Consider the following 19,644-nt stretch of genomic DNA (forward strand, 5'->3'; position numbering starts at 1 on the left):
CGCCTCAACAACCTGGCGCCTTAATACAGATATGATGAGAGGGGTTTAGAAATAAACACAATGGATGCTCAATTGGTCCCATTGGCCCAGATCATTACAGGAATATCACACAGATCCATGATGGAGCTGTATTGAGTTTAGTCACTCAAGCACATTATGATATACTGAATAAAGTGGTGACCTAATCAATACCATTACAAACCACATTCACAATTTTTACGACCTATAAGGACTAACAGAGAAGCAAACACCAGTGTAACCATTGTTGCTCACATGTTGACCAATCTAATGAATGAAATCTAATCTGAGAGGCCGCTATATGTTCTTAAAATTAATATAAATTTCTGTCATTATAATTTTTGTCTTTTTTAAATTCCAGTTCTTGATTGGGTAAATTGAAAAAAGTGCATCACTGAAAAGAAAAGTAGATAGTGTTTTTGTCTGCTGTAAGTTGGACCTAACATTCAGTTAAATTTTATGACTCTCTGATTTTGTCTTAGTTTAACTTAAATAGTGTTACATGTTTCTATAAATTATCATACAAAATATAGACGCATTTACAAACTGTAGTTAGGTTGAGTTAAAAAAACACAGACCCACTTTCCTAGTAAGGGGCGCAGACACTTACTTTATGTTATTTTGTCCCATAAGGGTCGTGTGTTTTTTTGTGTTGTGTTACAAAATATGACAGCTGTATAATCCTGCAAAAAAAGCCAGCATTGTTATAAATGAAACCAATCATTAATAGTGTTAATTACTGGAACTGCAATATAACAAAACTGCTTCCATCCCCTAGGTTAATTTGTTACCATGTCATATAGTTTTTTAACACAGCTACAGTAGTGATACAATCATCCAGGCAGACCAAATGTTAATATGGTAGCAAGGTTTATAAGTACCAGTGCAGTTTCATCAACATTTGTTACGGACAAAGGGATTGAATTCTTGAATTCAGCCTTTACAGGTTTATGATACAAGAGACACACAGTGATCTCCAGTAAGCAGTAAAAGCAGCAGCAGGATAATATACTGGCTTGGTAAATGGAGGAACTAGAAACAGGTGTGTGTGTGTGTGTGTGTGTGTGTGTGTGTGTGTGTGTGTGTGTGTGTGTGTGTGTGTGTGTGTGTGTGTGTGCGTGCGTGCGCGTGCGTGTGTGTGTGTAAGAGACAGGTCACTGTCTGGAATTGTGGGTGATTTGTTGCTGATGGGGCTTCAGAAAGGTCTAGGTCATGAGAATGGATCAAGCAGAGTTGGAGGTACAGTACAGTAGAAACGGACAGCTGCAAATTCTTTAGTAATACTTTTACCTTTGATGCAAATTTTGTAGTTTTGCATAAATAGTTTTTTGAAACGTATACGAATGATGTACGGTTTTTGTTATGTTATGGTATTTACCCCAACTCTACTACAAATATGTAAAATCTTTTCTAGCAGAATTTTATATGCATTGTGATTGAATGCAAATGTATGGACATAAGCCATGTAGGTGTGTGTTAATGGAATCTCAGTGTTCAGGAGAAATACCTTCTACGTTCACACATTATCCTGTAATAACATCATGGCAACACACCGTGACCTGCTTTACATATTGCTCTGCATTCTTTGCTTGGCAGCATCAGAAGCTCTTGAAGGTAATACGCTTTTAATGCTCTTGAGAGAGACGAAGACCAGGTGAAGGAGGACAGCTCTGCAAACCAAGACACATGTCTGTTGTTCAGCTGCCACTGTCCATGTGTCAGTGGCATAGGGCCTGGGGCGAAAAGGTACTGTGGAAGCAAAATAGTGCTGTTTGGTGAATTTGTAGCCCGTATTGCTAGACTGACTGATGGCCTGATTCAAAGCGCCCTGTTGATGGCAGCAGTGTCCCAGAAGAACCTCGTGAGCAAAAGCAGGGCAAACACAGCTTACTCTATTAGAAATTTCATTAACTGGGCTGGAGTTTGCAATGGCACGGAATAATATCGTTCAATCGTAATATCATTGAGATTACGATGGAGGGAATATACAGCACAAGTATTACCCAAATCTGTTTAGAATAGTTTAAAAAGCTCAATCTAACAAATATCATTATAATATGGAGCCCATCTCCTTTTTATTTCAACAGGTATTTCACGGATACAGAAATAGCAAAGCAAGTTTACTGGACTTTCTGCCGTCACAATTTGTATGGATCGTTCGTCAGAAGTCGTCCATGATGAACTCCCTATGAACTCGCCTGTATCTGTGGGAGCTGGGCAGATTGAGCCACATGATTGGATAATACCAGTGCTCCATATTTGGAAGATTACTAAAACTAGAATTTTGGTTTTGCCATCACTGACCCCCACGTGTGAGAATAACCTAATCGCTCCACAGGCTTTTTAATTATCTCATAATATGTGCTGTGTCTTGTTGCCAAGATCTGGAAAATGAAAGAGCCAGAAACAAGGGAGCATTTGAGTAAACGTGTGTTCAATTTGTAAAATTTGTAAATTGTGGTTAAGTTTGTTGTTTGAGCCATAGTAGACACAGACATAGAGATTAAATAACATGTTAGATATTTTCTTACCTATCGTTGGAAATAAAGTTACAATTGTATACATAACCTCATCAAATGTAATCTGCCATAACCTAGTTTGACAAGAAGACATTCATTAAAAATAAAAACTCATGCCGCTGGCTTAAAGTTCTTTATAAGTAACAAAACACAACCTTTCTTATTAAAACTGGCTGTATATTGTTTAACCTCCTGATCTACTTTACACAGAAAAGGTAAATAGTACAACATGTATTCGCTATAAATAATTATTGCATATTATAATCCAGAAACATAAATTAAATGTCCTTATTGCCTGTATATATTTTTTCTGTTTTGTTAAAACTTTTAGAATTAGTTTATTATTGAAAATATTGTGTTCAGCGTTTTGATACAGATTTTCCAAAACTGAAAATAATATAATGATTTATAAAACAATTTAAATTGAATTAAGAATTATATGCTTTTATGTCTTTTTATTATTTTTAAATTGCAATTATATATAATTGTGTAAAAATATTATCATTTACATTGTACATTTATTTTATTTTATTTACCATATAAGATGTTATTTTATTGCAATTTTTGTACATCATTAAAGACAAATGTAAATAAAGTTAGATGTGGTTTATGCATACAATATTTTAAAGTTTAAAATATCTTATTACCATTAAAATGTAGGTGATCAAAGTAAGTTGAACACATCTAGTTCTTCAAAGCCATAGTGAAGTTATTTCGGGTCAGCGTGGCCTGTAATTCACCCTGCGATTTACGGATTAAAACACAAACAGCTCATCCTAAAAACCTCTCGACCTCGTGGCCAAATTAACAGACTCTACAGGGTTCATGAGCAGGTCAGCAATGATGTTAAGCGTTGGCGAAGCCGTTGGTAAAGATGAAGGTGATGGTGTTGGTGATGATGATGATGCGGCAGAGACAGACTAGGGGGGCTAGTGCCCACCTCTTGCCACACTAACCCCTGTTTGAACCTGTGATGCATCTGTCCCACAGGCCTTTTCCTCACCCCCAAACTGTCACATGTATTCTGATTGTTGCTCCCAACAAGCTTTCATCCACTTCCCCTCCATCCCCCACATCCATTCAGCCTCGCTGGATACAAGAATGTTTGCGTTTCCTCCACCTCTTCATTTTATACTCGCTGTTTGTCAAAATTCCTTCAAGCAAAACCTTTAGACTAGACATGTACAGTATCAGAAGTGGATCATGGCATACATTTCTCTATGCTAGTCAGACTGTTTTATGCTCATCATATAAAAATACCACTTTGTATGTTTTTTTATTGTATCTTCAGATTTAAATTTTTATATCATTGTCTTCATTTAGACTTATATACTGTTCAAATATGTGGATCCATCTGTGTTGTACAGACTGGATACTCACTCACCCAGCATTTAAATGAAGTGAAACTTGCACCCTGACGACACTTTAGTCACAACCTCCTTTAGACCACTGCATTGTCAGGCTCAGCCACAGACAGTGGTGGCGCAACAACCCCACATTAGAGCCATGTTCCTGATTGGGACTTTTAGGTCAGTTACTCTTAAGCACTTAAGCAGGCTTTAGCATGAGGCAACAGCTGGTAAAAGTTTATGGATGAGGGACTGTTGGTGAGAATTAAACGGTTGTGTGGGGTGGGGGGTGGAGTCACTGTCTCTTTCTTGTTTTTTTTCCTAGTTAACCCCAACCTTTGAATGAAGCCTAAACGCGTAGTGGCGGCCATTGGCAGGGATTGAACACAAGAAATTACAGCAGTGGGGAGCATAAAGCTTTTCAAGCTTCTTGAAGCTTGCACAAATGGGATCCACCATGTCTTTGTTTGATGTAAAATGTTGCCACAAAACCCTGGACACGTCCTTGTTTTTACTGTTTTACTCCAGTTTTCAGAAACCCGTTTTTTGTTTACAACAACTGGAAGAACACAGTTTGTGACTTTCATTAAGTCCTTTTTGTGTACCCATAATGCTTAATTATATCAATAATCAACAATTACTTACAAATCAAATTAAAAACATTACTATGGTAATGTATTAGTTAACAATTGCATCTGTCAGATCCATGATTATTATTTTTAAATGTTGCCAAATAATCACAAGCTTAGCTGTCAGACATAATAACATACAGCATTCAGTGATTTTCAGATTTTCGTTGCCATCTCAACCATAAAGAGCTTTGATTCACATGCCAACACCACAAAAAAACGAAAAATATCTCCCAGGAAGAATTATGACAAACATGAATAATTAATGTGGACTTCATACAAATCAGACCTCACAGCTCAAGCAAGTACAGAATAGAACAGTTAGTTCAAATTTGTTATTCATTAACAACTCGTATTTTCATATAATTTGCCTGCATCAATTTGATAAATTTGTCTTCTTTTGTTATCTGCCAGAGATGAATTTTACAGTTTTACAAACTTGCATGGTGGGAACTGGAGACTTTAGGGATGGCACTTGAAACATGTTAGACAGCATGACTGCATGCACACAAATCCATACAAACATTCACCACAGCATGAAAACAAAATAATACTAAATTAAACAATTTTTGTTAAACACCACTAAATGTTTGCTTTTGAAATACCAACTTATAATACTTTCTTAAAAAGGAAAAAAGCAATCTTGGACAGTTCCAAATGTCTATTTATCTAAAGTAAGTGGGTAAATGCAACCATTTTCACTGCTGTTTGTGTCCCCTGAACTTTTAAAACAGCTCATGTTCTTGTCTCAGTTATCAAGAAACTTTGACTTCTGTACCAGTGCAAAAATGTTTTCAGTACTAAAAAGAAATAACATGTCTAAACATGTCCTTGCTGCACTCCTCTTTGCTTACATTGGTATCAGATATCAATAATAAATCAGTGCATTCTGACAAATGGAATAATTCCTTCTACAACTGTATTTTTAGCCAGCTTTTATTCCCTTTTACTGCTGCCACAAGGCACACTGCTTTCTCTATACATTTTATATTGTGTATTTTTGTGGGGTTTTTTATATTGCTGATTTTGGGTACAGTCAACTGGACGGGAGTGGGAGGCATCACAACAGGCTTCATATTGATTCTTAATAATGTGAAACATGGGTTTCAACAATTAAAAAAGACTCTAAAATTAGACTATTTAATTTTGTACTTTAAATCCAGTCGGGCTATGAGTAGAATATGTCAGTACATGTAAAAAGGAACATCCATGTTGGAATTTAGACGTACTCTGTTGAGTGACCTCTTTTTTTTCCACATGCTCTGCTGAACCACTTTTTTTTTCAGGCCATCATTTATTCCAGCTACTCATTAATGTAAATCAAAGAACCAGCATTTGTACATTAAGCAGACATGAATAGACATAAACAAAAAAAGAAAGAAAATCAAATGCAGCACACTCTTCCAGCAAATGTCTCTGTGACAGAAAATGATCAAAGTCTGCACTGACCTTATGGACTGTCTATTCTGGAACTTGTCACTCAGTCTGTGAATAAACATCAGCATGGCCTAACTGGAGGAAATGGGACACATTGCCCAATAGTATTTGCATCATGGGAAATTTAGTTTTGTGGAAAGTCTATCAAAAAACTTTGTCTTTGATTATTTGTAGTGCTCAGCCCTGAGAATAACCAGCAGGGATGCTCTTGTCTGTAAAATCAGGCGGAGACAGGCATGCACACACAGCACCTTTAATCTCATTTTCCTCCTATCCAGTCCTCCCCTATTAAAGACAAGGCAGAACACGCTCAGAGGGAGACAAACTGCACACCAGTAAATCCTGGGCTCTCTTGAGCACTCTGAAAACTCATCTTTTTAGCCTCTCCCATCCCCGTCTACCTTTCTGTTTCTCTTCAGTTCCAGGCCCCGTAATGCCACATCAATGACGCAGTAGGGAGGAGGCACCACGCTAATGTAAACACACGGGTTCATTTAGACTTTGCTCACCAGGGCCGACGCCATGAAAGAAAATAAAGCACAAAGAAGAACTGAAAAAGGTGAGACATGTCATTCCGATTAGATTTATTAAAAGAGACAGCAAAAAGAAAACAACAGTAAAGGAGATAAATGGAAAAACAGTGCAAAGAGGATTGCAGGGTGCTGCTGTGCAGATGTCACTAAAATGGCAACATGGGCATAAGTCAGGCATTAAGAATGGCCAACTTCTGAAGGGTTCCTGCATGTTGGGTGTGGTGAGAAAGACAAACGGGACCAGCAGGTAGCTGAATTTACCTCTCAGGGCCTTAATCCTCCACAGTTTGAGTGAGAAAGGCAGAAGAAATTGAATTTTACAGTTGTTACTGTGGCAGCGGGAACCTGCCGCTGCTCTTTCCACAAATCATAAAGTATTCAGTTGTCTCTCCTCTAGTGTTTGTTGCTTTGTATCCCTGAGTAGGTTTAGCCTAAAAGCTTTGCTGTTTTTCATAGAATACAGCAAAGGCCCTCCTCTGTCACAGTACTAGCTCCCTATTCTTAGTGATGGCTGACATCACCAACAATAGATGCTCTTAAAATCTTAAGTACAATTTTATTGTGCTAGCTAGTCCAAGTGACATTTTCTGTTGATCAGATCCTCCAGCTATGTGCTACACAAGGTTTTTTGATACAGCTTTCATTACCTTACCAAGCAGCAGGACGGTTACTCATTAAGAATCACAACAAAACTTGTCAAAGATGGTTATATGGAAATGCTCTATATATGATTTGTCCAGAATTTGTGACAAAAAGGAAGAATCCCTATGTAAAAAGTGGGAATGGGCAAATATATCTGCATTGTTTACAGCTTTTGTGGCTGCAGTCTGTGAAAACAATCTAAAAAAGCAAAATGCTAACAAAATAAAAGGCAGAATCAGGCTTCTTGCAATTGGTAATATTTAGTTATTTGTTTAGTAATTAATGCTTTTAGTTGGAAAAAATGCAAACATTAGAAAGATTGATAATATTATCCTAAATAATTACCAATGAAATTATAAGTACTTACAATGGCAGTTTATCATGTATTTCGAAATGTGTAGCACATCCTTCTAGAGTCCTACGGAGCAGACAGAAACAAAGAGAAGGAAAGCTCCTCAGCCATCGGTCTCACTGTCTAGACATCACATTTTGAGCTAATTGAAGATGTCAAACTGATTTAAAACTTCTATTATACGGATCAAAAACTTACTGTCCCTATTTGGAACCCGATATGAACAAGGGCCGGAACAATGAGCTGATTACGGTGTGATGCATCCATGTAAACTATAAAAGAAAAAATGTATTTGAGTGTGCATTTATTTATCATTTGTTTTATTGTGCACTTCACAAAGTGCTTTCATTTTTCCACAGTAATGAAAGATTGAAAATTTTTTTGGGGCTCGTTTATCTACTGTACAGTACGTGGTCCAACAAAGGCTACATGTCCTCTTATTATGTGTATGCGTGCCCATTTGTGACTGGTGTTTGACTAGGAATAATTTAGTCTGTCTTGGCCGGTCAGGTGACTTCTGTATGAGCCAGTTCTGAGGAGGCCAGTTACTGTAAACTACATTTTTCCGTGCAAGCTGAGAGCTAAGTAACAAATATTTAAATTTCAACTACTTGGTGTAAATACAGAACAATGATAGTGTTTCAGTAGTAGTTACAGTGTTTCCCAAGGAAGCCCACTGTGTATACCGCAAACATGAATGATTGATATGGGAGGATTAAACTAAGAAGTACAAAACACACATTATATTTTGAGTATTATATATATATATAGGCGGAGACTATACCCGGTTCCCGGTTCGAATCCCCCGTTAGGGCGAATAGGCATCCAGTGTGGGTCCTTGGCAAGACCCTTCAAGCTACCGCCTACCTCATATCATGAGAGACAATGAACCACATGAGATACCGGCTCAGACGTCGCCCGGTCTAACAAGGTCTGCGTCAGGTGTTGGGGAACCAGAGCACCTTGGCGAGAAGTGGGCTACTGGAACAAGAAAGAAATGACTGAGATGCGAGAACAAGGCTCTGTTGGAATGCTACTACTCAAGTAACCCTAGTCAGAGGGGCTACATGCAAAGAATGTGCGGTGAATGGGAACGGAGAAACCCACATTCAAGGCTGACGGCGAAGCAACTAGTAGCTCAGTGTTCCAACATCCACAAACGGCAACTGCTATCACAACTTGAGATTGACGAGATACAACACAAATGCTACGGCAAGGGGGAGCCAGGACGCCAGGTCAGAGGGGAGGTTTCACCATCTCCCCAACCGGAAATTGGGTACGAAGCCCCAATAAGCACAGATACGCTGAGCGAGGCAGCGACTGACCTGAAAGATAAGATCATGGCGAGATTGAACAGGCAACCCCGAACCCCACTACAACGGCTAAGTGAAGTACCATCAGAAAGTCTCATGGAAGATGTGAATGCAGCATTGAGAGCGATCCCTACCACAACAATCACAGAAACCAATGAGCTGATATACGCTTTAGCATCAGTGATCCTAGAGCCTAGATCCTATAAGAGCAACCATGGGAGCCATGAGAAACAATACCCACCATGGAAACGAAGGTTGGAGGCAAAAATCAAGAGCAACCATGGAAAAAAATGGAAGAAGGTTGGAGGCAAAAATCAAGGCAGCTCGGAGGGAAGTGAGCCAAATGACAGAGGCCCAGAGAGGTGCAATGAAAAGACCAATGCCTAAGAGGTACAGCCAGATGACCATACCTGAAGCACTCGAAACTGCCAAGCAAAGGCTACAAGCCTCGGCCAGCCGCCTAAAGAGATACACCAGAGATAACGAAGCCAGACGAATAAACCGGTTGTTCGCAACACAACCTGCGAAAGTGTACTCTCAATGGCAGGGTAATAACAACAGAGCAGACCCACCAAGGCTGGAAACTGAACAGTACTGGAAGGGTATATGGGAAAGGGAGGCATCACACAACAGTGATGCACAGTGGCTGGTGGATCTGAGGGAAGACCACAGCAACCTCCCTGAACAGAATCCAGTGACTATCACAGTGGCAGACATCCAACATAGAGTCTCAGGTATGAAAAACTGGACAGCACCTGGCCCTGACATGATCCACGCCTACTGGCTAAAGAAGCTCACTGCAATCCATGAGCGCCTGGCAGCACAAATGAACCAGCTGCTAAGGATGGGACTCACCCTGAATGGCTAACCGAAGGGCGAACGATCCTGATAATGAAGGATCCCTCAAAGGGCACAGTCCCATCCAACTACCGGCCAATAACCTGTCTCTCCACAACATGGAAGCTCATGTCAGGCATCATCGCAGCTAAGATAAGTGGGCACATGAGTCAATACATGAGCGAAGCACAGAAGGGCATTGGTAAAGATACCAGAGGAGCCAAACACCAACTCCTGGTAGACAGAACAGTCGCCCAAGACTGCAGAATTGCGACACACCAACCTGTGCACAGCCTGGATTGACTACAAGAAAGCCTATGACTCAATGCCACACACATGGATCACTGAATGCTTGGAGCTGTACAACATCAACAGAACTCTAAGGGCCTTCATTGCAAACTCGATGAGGTTGTGGAGAACCACCCTTGAAGCCAATGGGAAGCCACTTGCCCAAGTATCCATCAAATGTGGCATATACCAAGGAGATGCACTGTCCCCACTGCTGTTCTGCATAGGTCTGAACCCCTCAGCCAAATAAAAACAAGACTGGCTATGGATACCGACTCCGGAACGGGGCACCATAAGTCACCTCCTCTACATGGATGACATCAAGCTGTACGCCAAGAGTGAGGCGAGGACATCGACTCACTGATCCACACCACCAGGATCTACAGCTCGGACATCGGGATGTCATTCAGGGCTCGAGAAATGTGGGAGGATGGTGACAAAGAGAGGCAAGGTAATCCACACAGAAGGGGTCTCACTCCCAGAAGGAAGAATAGCAGACATTGAGGACAATTACAAGTACCTTGGAATACACAGGCAAACGGCAACCTTGAACAGGCAACAGGAATGCGGCAACAGCCAAATACCTCCAACGAGTAAGGCAAGTCCTAAGAAGCCAGCTCAATGGCAAGAACAATCCCGGGCAATAAACAGCTACGCTCTGCCAGTGATCAGATACCCTGCGGGAATAATAAGGTGGCCAAAGGAAGAGATACAGACCACAGATGTTAAGACACGAAAGCTCCTCACCATGCATGGAGGGTTCCACCCCAAATCCAGCACCCTGAAGACTGTACGCTAGCCGCAAGGAAGGAGGCCGAGGACTAGTGAGCGTGAGAGCCACTATCCAGGATGAAACATCCAAGATCCATAAGTACATCAAGGATAAGGCCCCGACAGATGACGTGCTGAGTGAATGTCTCAGGCAGTGGAGAACAGAGGATGAGATGCTGGAAGAGGGACCATCATGGGAGGACAAGCCCTTGCACGGGATGTACCACCGGAACATAACTGAAGTGGCTGATCTCAACAAATCCTACCAATGGCTTGAAAGGGCTGGGCTGAAGGACAGCACAGAGGCACTCATCCTGGCTGCACAGGAGCAGGCCCTGAGCACCAGAGCCATAGAGGCCCAGATCTACCACACCAGACAAGACCCAAGGTGTAGACTGTGCAAAGAGGCCCCAGAGACGGTCCAGCACATAACTGCAGGGTGTAAGATGCTGGCAGGCAAAGCATACATGGAACGCCATAACCAAGTGGCTGGCATAGTATACAGGAACATCTGCGCAGAGTATGGACTGGAGACCCCAAGGTCAAAGTGGGAAACACCTCCCAAGGTGGTAGAGAACGAGCGAGCCAAGATCCTGTGGGACTTCCAGATCCAGACTGACAGAATGGTAATGGCGAACCAACCAGACATTGTGGTGATGGATAAAGAGCAGAGGAAAGCCGTAGTGGTGGATGTGGCAATACCAAGCGATGGCAACATCAGGAAAAAGGAACATGAGAAACTAGAGAAATACTGTTATGGCAAAAATGGTCTCTTCCTTATTTCTATGTCTCTTCCTTATTTCTATGCAGTTATTATACGAGTTATGACTTATGTTCTGCAATTAATATCTTATGTTTTGTCTTACTGTATGCATTTGACATTTCACCTAGATTGTTCAATGGTTGTCTCTGCCTGATAGACTCTCAACTCTAGCTCCCAAACCCCAAGGTCGGGGAGTTGTGTCTCTGTCTGTTGAGACTTGGTGCCCTTTTCCTCACAGATAGTTGGACGTCAGCGAGCAGGTGTGAGAAAGTAAAAATCTTCACACACACTGCGACAGGGAGGAGATGGTGCATGTAATTTGATTGGGTTGAAAGACATTCCACCCTAGTGGACAGAGAAGCTAAAGGCAGAAGCAACTTGAGGATCGTGGGCTCTTTGCATCACACCTTCGTGGTGTGTGTGCACTGATCTCCCCAGCTGGTTTTTTGGTTTGTTGATGTGCACGATCAACATCCATGCTTTTTATTTGCTTTCCCCATTATTTTATTTTCTTTATTATTTCAATAAATCGCACAAAGGACAACTCTCTCTCATCTACTTCTTTATGGAAAATTTCCACCACAGAAATTGGCGTTGTCGGCAGGATCCCGTGGCAGGTCGTCTGGACGGTGTGACCAGGGACGATAGTCCTGAGGACTAGGGTCGCTCAGCCTCCAAACCTCTACAGACATTCAGAGCTGGGAGGACTGCTCACCCGTCTGAATCGCCTCTGACGAGATCCACGAACTCAGATTGAAACTCAAATCCTAATTTGGCTCGGCTGCTCGGTTGAGAGAGATTCCTTTTAATTTGGGAAAAAAAAAAAAGAAAATATAACTAGGAAAAGAGATAATAATATTTCTAAAACGACTATGTGGCTGAAAACATCTAAAATATAATAATTAGGACCAAACAATTTTTTTTAATTAAAAAATTTAATATTCGGGTAAAAATTAATTAGGTCAAAGTCTGCCCTGGTGGTCGAGACGGTGGTTGCTAAGGGTTGGCTCGTGGGACCGAGCTTGTTTTGTCTGTACTGAGGATACAGACCAGTGTGCAGATCTGAGCGCAGTCCAAAAGGGTGTGGACAAGGAAATAAAAGACGGCTTCTGAAATACGGAGCGCGTTTGCAGGGGGAAGTGGTTTTGAGATACGAGGGACCCAGGTCTTAGAGGGGCCTGACGGTGAGGGACCCACTTCCGAGAACCCTGTCGCTGATCTGAGCGGTTCCCTTTCTACGGAGACGTCCGTGGAAGAGAAATTTCGAAAAAAGGTTCCGGCCGGAACACATAAAATCTAACGGCAGGAAACCGCCGGGACTCTGAAAGATGGGTTCGGGGCGATCTAAGTCTCCACCACCAGACTGCAGCATTACAAAATTAAAAGTAATTATAAAAGTAAAAAGTAAATATGGTTATTAGTGCGTTTCATGTTTCCATGAGTGGGAAACTGGTTATGGGTTCAAAAGGAGAATCGCTTTGTGTAAGGACATATGCACCTTAAAAGAAAAATTAGAGACAAAAGAAAATACTTGAAAAAGCAAAACTATCAAAACTAAAGCCCTAAAAGAAACAAAAGATGAAAGTAACGGAAAGAAAGGAGATAACAACTCTGGGGAAGAATTGTTTGCACTCTGCCACAGACACACATACACCACACACACGTCATGTCAAGAGCAAATGTTCCCATTGTTTCTGCTCTCTATTCTAATGCAGAACCGAGCGCGATGAGGGTAAATCCGGATCTGGACTCCTTTCCCACCATCAGCAGAAGAACCGAAGGAGAAGAAGCGCCTGATCAACAACCAGAACAGGGTGGAAGCTCTGACACCACAGCAGCTGGAGGACACAGACCACAGCATGGACGCCTCAGCGACTCCACAACGTCTGCAGCCATCACGTTCTGGGCTCATCAGATGAACCAGCTACTACAAGCATGTGTGTCTGACACAGACACCTGCTTATGACAATCAGCAAAGGAAAACAAGGACAGAGCAACAGCAGAGTGAGAAGACGTGCTCTGACACGGACACTGGTTGAAACAACAGGAGAGGCTTCAGACGTGATCGGCCCAAAAGAGCTGCACCTGAGGATCCAGGAAAGGTCTGTCATCGAGGAACAACTGTCCCATTGAAAGGCTTCACCCGCTGGCGCTCACATCAGACTGATGGTTGGGGAAGGAGGAAGGTGACGGTTCCTTTTCACGTGATGTACAAGACGGTACCGCAAACACACACACATTCATACACGCAATGAAGAAACACGCTTACAGCTGATACACGCTCAAAATCATGTTCATGCTTATCTGCTCGCAATGAAGAATCGCTTTTTGCTTAAAAAAATCCCACAGAGTGATTTTAAAATGATGACAAACAGCTAAATGACAACTGCTGCATGACTTTACAGTCTGATGGGTTCAAACTATTTTAACTTGCAACAAATTCAGTAATAAAATCCTCTATGTTTCTAAAAGGGTTTGTGCACAATATAGGTTTGTCTGGCCAGACTAGAAGACTATAGGAAACAAAACAGACTATAGAGAAAACAAACAGACGGTAGAAAAAGAAACAAAAAAAACAGACTATAGGAGACTGAGACTGACTGAAACAGACTATTAATGACTATTAAAGGGAAGACGACTATTAGAGAGAAGTAATAATAATTACTGTACGTACCAGACTATTAAAGAAAACTTACTGTTTCACTGTCTTGTGCAACATCTGCAGCAAGACACCTTAACATTCATTTTTGCTTTCAAACTTGTGCCCAGTTAAATTTTTAGGAAGAGATCTCATGTAGTTTAGATATTTGATTGATTTCCACTCCAGACGGAGTGCAGGTTACGTCTACAGACATTCTAAATAATCCCTCTTTTGTTGGTGTTAACTTCAGCTCAGCTGTGCTCTTATCATTAGCTGCTGGGGGGGGCTGTAACTGAGGCCCTCACACAGGCTGCATCACAGCTTGTTTATGATTTCACACACACACACTGACAAACTGGCCTCAACTTCCCTCTTTTGGGATGAACACAGGTCTGCGCTTGCGATTTCTTTTCCTAACGAACAAAAAGATTTTGATTTTTATTCTACAGTTCCCACACGTCCCTCTGTGAAAACATGATGGAGACAGATGCAGGACGTGGGTCCTTTCGTGATCAGATGTCAACGGGGTGGAGACTGGTGAACGACTTCTGACCCCATGTGACGTATTTAACCACATTACATGCTTTTGTTTTATTTTATTTTCAGAGGACGCTCTGAGCCAACACTCAGCCTTACAGGAAGCCCTGTTTCCCTGTGGCTCACACACAGACATGATGTAGGTTCAATCAGAGGATGTGAACCAGTGGTCATCACACCTAAATCTGACCACAGACCATGTGAACAACAACACCCTCTTAAAGGAAGCCATAGATGGCGTTACTGCAGACACCACTAAGCTACTGAAACATTGGATGCTACAGGCCACAAAGAGAGCCTGTCTAAATTACACTTTGTTCAGACAAAGGTTATTTTCTGGGTCGTTGTAATTACAGCTGATGGCAAATCCATCTCACCCAACAGATTTGAAGCAATTTGAAACCTGCCTAAACCGTGCACGTATAAACAGCTGATGTCTTTTCTAGGTCTTTGTTCTTATTGTAGGACTTTCGTTCCTAACTTAAATGTCTTTGAGGCCCCACTCAGGGTTCTGATGCAGACGTCTTCATCGTCCACTTCTTGTCTCACGTGGACGTCTGAGGCTGAACAACGTTCACTGACCTCAAGCTTGCTCTTCAGTCGGCTCCTACCTTGGGTCTTCCTGATCTGACCCTACGCGACCTTTCACTCAAACAGTGGATGAGAAATCAGGTTGTACGACTTCTGTTCTTTTGTCCTCATACTGTCTTTGATTCTTTTGGAATAGATCACATCTTTCTACAGCCAGATGGCTTAGATACAACACCACCTTGCTCAACATGCTGAAAATTACTATCAAGAGTCCGTCGTGAAGTCTGGCGCTTTGCAAAGACACTGCTCTGCTCAGGCTGCAGAGTTGATTGCGTTGACTGAAGCTAGTAAACTAGCAGAAGGAGAGACTGTTACCATCTACAGACTCCACAGATGCTTGTCACACGTTGGTTCTCCTTGGAAGCATGGGAATCTTTGAAGTCTGATTGCAAACCTATCTTACATCATGATAAGGTTCTGCTTTGCTGGACGCTGTCCTGCTGCCTACAGCTAATGCTGTTTGTAACTGTCCAACATCAGTGACGACTTTGTTTCTGCCGACATGCAGCTGCAGACGCTGCTGCGAAGGTCGCTGCCCAACAACCCCTCCCTCTCCTGATCCTCGTTTCCTCTTGTTCCCTCTCCAACTCTCTCTATCCTTTCCTTCCTCATCTCCCTGTGCTTTAAACATTTTCTACCTCACAGGAACGCAGACTCTGGCTGACGCATGGTTCCACCTGTAGCCATGGAGTCTGGTTTGGGCCTGATGACAGCCGTGCCGCCCAAACACCTTTTTCCCCACAATTCAGATTTCCCAACAGGTGAAAACAGGCGACAGGACCATTACACCATCCAACCAGGGGACTGGGCGATTGTTAAGGACTTCAGGAGGAAGCATTGGGACTCCAAACGATGGCGAGGCCCCTTCCAGGTCCTTCTGACGACCCACACGGCTGAAAGATCGCAGTGAGAGTGACTTGGATCCACTCCATCCACTGCAGGAAGGTCCCAGATCCAACAGACGACCCTCCATCTACATCTACACCACACGAGAAAGCCACCACTGACGAAAAGAAGAGAGAAGGACGACCCTCGCTGTGCTCACACACGCACTGAGGCGAGGCTGCGTTGACCGTTCAGCTAAAGGTGTGAGCCAAGCGCCGCCTAAAGCTGCACCGGTGAATCACACTATCAGACCATACATCTACACACATGTTTCTGAGAAAACACACACACGAGCAGCCTTGAGTTGCCGACGCTGGACGACGTGTAGACTCTTCACATCACGGGAGTGACAGTGACTCAGACGACATTGGGAGGAAACCTGGCGGTGATAACGAACCCCAAGTGTCTCTGTGATCAGCTGATCACAACCTGAAGAACCCCAACGAACTGTCAATACTTCAACACACAGGTTGGAAACAATCTAACGCTACTGTTCAACAGGAAGAAGCAGATTGTTACGAGACATCAATTGTAAACATGCTTTGTTAGACTTCATTTTATGTTACTTGGATTATTGCCTTTAGCATATGATGTTTCTATGTAACTTTACACACTACTTTTGAATGAGAAAATTCACAACAACAACAACACTGAGTTTAAATATCCTGAAGTTGACTTGGTGTTTAATTTGCTCACAATCACTTTATTCACTGCTACAATTAGTTCTATCCTTCATCTACAGATGAAAGACAACAGAAGCGGAAATATGCATCATCATTCTGGTTAAATCCCTGAATCTCCTATTCGCTCTAGACGCAAATGTACAATTAAAGATCCGAAAGCATTAAATCTATCTTAAGAATATATGAAACAGAACCCCACCGGAAACGTATGGCTATCATACATTAATTGTCTTTATTATATTACAATTGAATGGCCGTAGACACGTTGTTAGCAGAGAAAAGAGGCGTTTGTGTTATGTTTGGAGAGGCATGTTGTACTTACATCCTGAATAACACTGATTCTAATGGTATTGTGGCGAAGGCGCTACACGGCCTTCAGAATCTCAGCTAACTCTGGTATAGATTCTTCCTCTTGGAATTGGCTAGACGAAATGTCTGGAAAATGGAAATCTGTTCTCATGTCCACAGCTGTTTCCTTTATAATTGAGATGGCTGTGATTCTCTTGTTTGGTTTTTGCATTATCCCACTGGTTAGAGGTCGCATCATGCGTGCGACCTCAGCAACACTCTCGTATGAGATGACACAATGCACTATGTTCAAAAACCCCAACTCTAATTTACTTAATGACTTTGACGATGATCTTAGTCTATCTAATCACAAAATATAATCTGATACAAATATGATTATGAGCTTATTTTCTTCACATGCCAATACAGAGGTTATTCTTGTATAACTACCCACCAAAAACAGCTCCCAACCTTTTGTCCCTTAGTTACTTCCATTTTATGTGAAGGTGTATTTTGAATCTTGATGAGTTAATACCCTTATTGTTTCATTTGCAAGGATCTTTTATTATTACAGAATGTGATGTTGACAATTTTTCTTCTTAGTGGTTGATTAATGTGTAATCAAAAGGGGGGAGTGTTATGGCAAAAATTGTCTCTTCCTTATTTCTATGTCTCTTCCTTATTTCTATGCAGTTATTATACGAGTTATGACTTATGTTCTGCAATTAATATCTTATGTTTTGTCTTACTGTATGCATTTGACATTTCACCTAGATTGTTCAATGGTTGTCTCTGCTGTGATAGACTCTCAACTCTAGCTCCCAAACCCAAGGTCGGGGAGTTGTGTCTCTGTCTGTTGAGACTTGGTGCTCCTTTCTCACAGATAGTTGGACGTCAGCGATGCAGGTGTGAGAAAGTAAAAATCTTCACACACACTGCGACAGGGAGGAGATGGTGCATGTAATTTGATTGGGTTGGAAAGACATTCCACCCTAGTCGGACAGAGAAGCTAAAAGGCAGAAGCAACTTGAGGATCGTGGGCTCTTTGCATCACACCTTCGTGGTGTGTGCACTGATCTCCCCAGCTGGTTTTTGGTTTGTTGATGTGCACGATCAACATCCATGCTTTTTATTTGCTTTCCCCATTATTTTTATTTTCTTTATTATTTCAATAAATCGCACAAAAGGACAACTCTCTCTCATCTACTTCTTTATGGAAAATTTCCACCACAAATACCAAGGGCTCAGAGAAGAACTGGAGAAGGCTTGGAAGGTGAAGGCCACAGTGGTGCCTGTGGTGATCGGAGCACTAGGGGCTGTGACCCCCAAACTGGAGGAGTGGCTACGACAGATCCCTGGAAAAACATCCGAAATCTCAGTCCAGAAAAGTGCAGTCCTAGGAACAGCAAGGATACTGCGCAGAACCCTCAAGCTCCCTGGCCTCTGGTAGAGGACTCGAGCTTGGAAAGTGGATGAGACCACCCGCGGAGGGTGAGAATAGAGTGTATATATATATATATATATATATATATATATATATATATATATATATATATATATCAAATACTAATGTTTCTATCGCCTATCACATGCTCTTATTTTACCTAAAGGCACATGCACATTTGGCACTATTTGTCAGTATTTTCTGTAAATTTTAAATTATGAAGTTGTCATTGTGGCAAAAGTTTTAAGTCTTAGTTATAGTTCAGACAGTAACTTAACCAATTTGGTGTAAGTTAGTCACAAACACAGCTGGGTTAGGATGCGAACGGTAGGTCATAGGGCAGCTTCTTTTACAGTCTACTGTAGCAATGAACAAATGCTGCTTCATTTGTGGTAGCCTTATGTTATGTTACTGTTGCGTCACTGATTGTTTTAATAAAACTGCATAGTTGGTTACTACCAACCTTCCTACAGTATTAAACAGGTATTCCATTATACAAATTCTATTATTTACAGTAGTATCTGATGCACTGCAACCAACAACAAATGTGGGGAACAAATGTATCGATCTTAATTTATGCTTGTTCCTCGTCCTAAGACTGTTGGTTTAATGAAATAATGTGAATGAATGATTATCCTACATTTAGGCCTATTAATGTAGCACACTCAACCTAAGTTCATCTCTAGGCGTTTACCTAAAAGCTGCAATATCACATAAAAAAAGCAGTGTCAGGATCCTGGGATGGCTCTGCCAGCCCTTCTGTTCCTCCTACTCTGCTCAACACCTTCTCTCTAACCAGGCCACGCCTCTGCTTTGGACAATGCCCACTCCCTCTCTCTCCATCAATAGACCTCTTGCAATCAGTTCAGTCTGTGCTGGGTCATTGCCTTTACTACAGATGTGGACTTTTGATGGAAACCGCCTCTGCTTAGTCATGTGTTGCTCTGTATATAAGACGTGCATTGGCACCTCTCGCTAGCTCTGTTTAGCTCATTTGTCTATGCCATGCCTCGAGCTCTCGTTTGTTCACGCCATGCCTCTAGCTCTCATTGGTTCATGCCATGCCTCTCTCTCATTTCTACATGCCATGCCTCAATTGTTCATGCTATGCCTTACCTTACATT

General features: G+C 41.8%; 1 protein-coding gene and 1 long non-coding RNA gene across 2 annotated transcripts; both read left to right on the forward strand.

The window, feature by feature from the left end:
• The first annotated feature begins 5,466 nt into the window (after nt 1–5,466).
• LOC129603549 (uncharacterized) lies at nt 5,467–18,268 on the forward strand. The gene is made up of 2 exons (XR_008693506.1): nt 5,467–6,511; nt 15,866–18,268. It is a non-coding gene; the product is annotated as an uncharacterized LOC129603549 (long non-coding RNA).
• On the forward strand, nt 6,524–10,149 carry LOC129603548 (uncharacterized). The gene is made up of 2 exons (XM_055505330.1): nt 6,524–9,046; nt 9,093–10,149. The coding sequence occupies exons 1-2, from the start codon at nt 8,547–8,549 to the stop codon at nt 9,658–9,660; spliced, it is 1,068 nt and encodes a 355-aa protein (XP_055361305.1). The 5' UTR covers nt 6,524–8,546; the 3' UTR covers nt 9,661–10,149.
• Nucleotides 18,269–19,644: the final 1,376 nt, after the last annotated feature.

This window comes from Betta splendens, chromosome 21 (genome assembly GCF_900634795.4).
Source record: "Betta splendens chromosome 21, fBetSpl5.4, whole genome shotgun sequence".
Classification (NCBI taxonomy): Eukaryota; Metazoa; Chordata; class Actinopteri; order Anabantiformes; family Osphronemidae; genus Betta; species Betta splendens.

What these genes read in the sequence shown, in the direction of transcription:
- LOC129603548 (XM_055505330.1), top strand. Translation starts at nt 8,547, where the DNA reads ATGCAAAGAATGTGCGGTGAATGGGAACGGAGAAACCCACATTCAAGG. An exon ending in TACCCACCATGGAAACGAAG is followed by an intron (nt 9,047 to 9,092) that starts GTTGGAGGCAAA and finishes AAATGGAAGAAG; the next exon opens with GTTGGAGGCAAAAATCAAGG.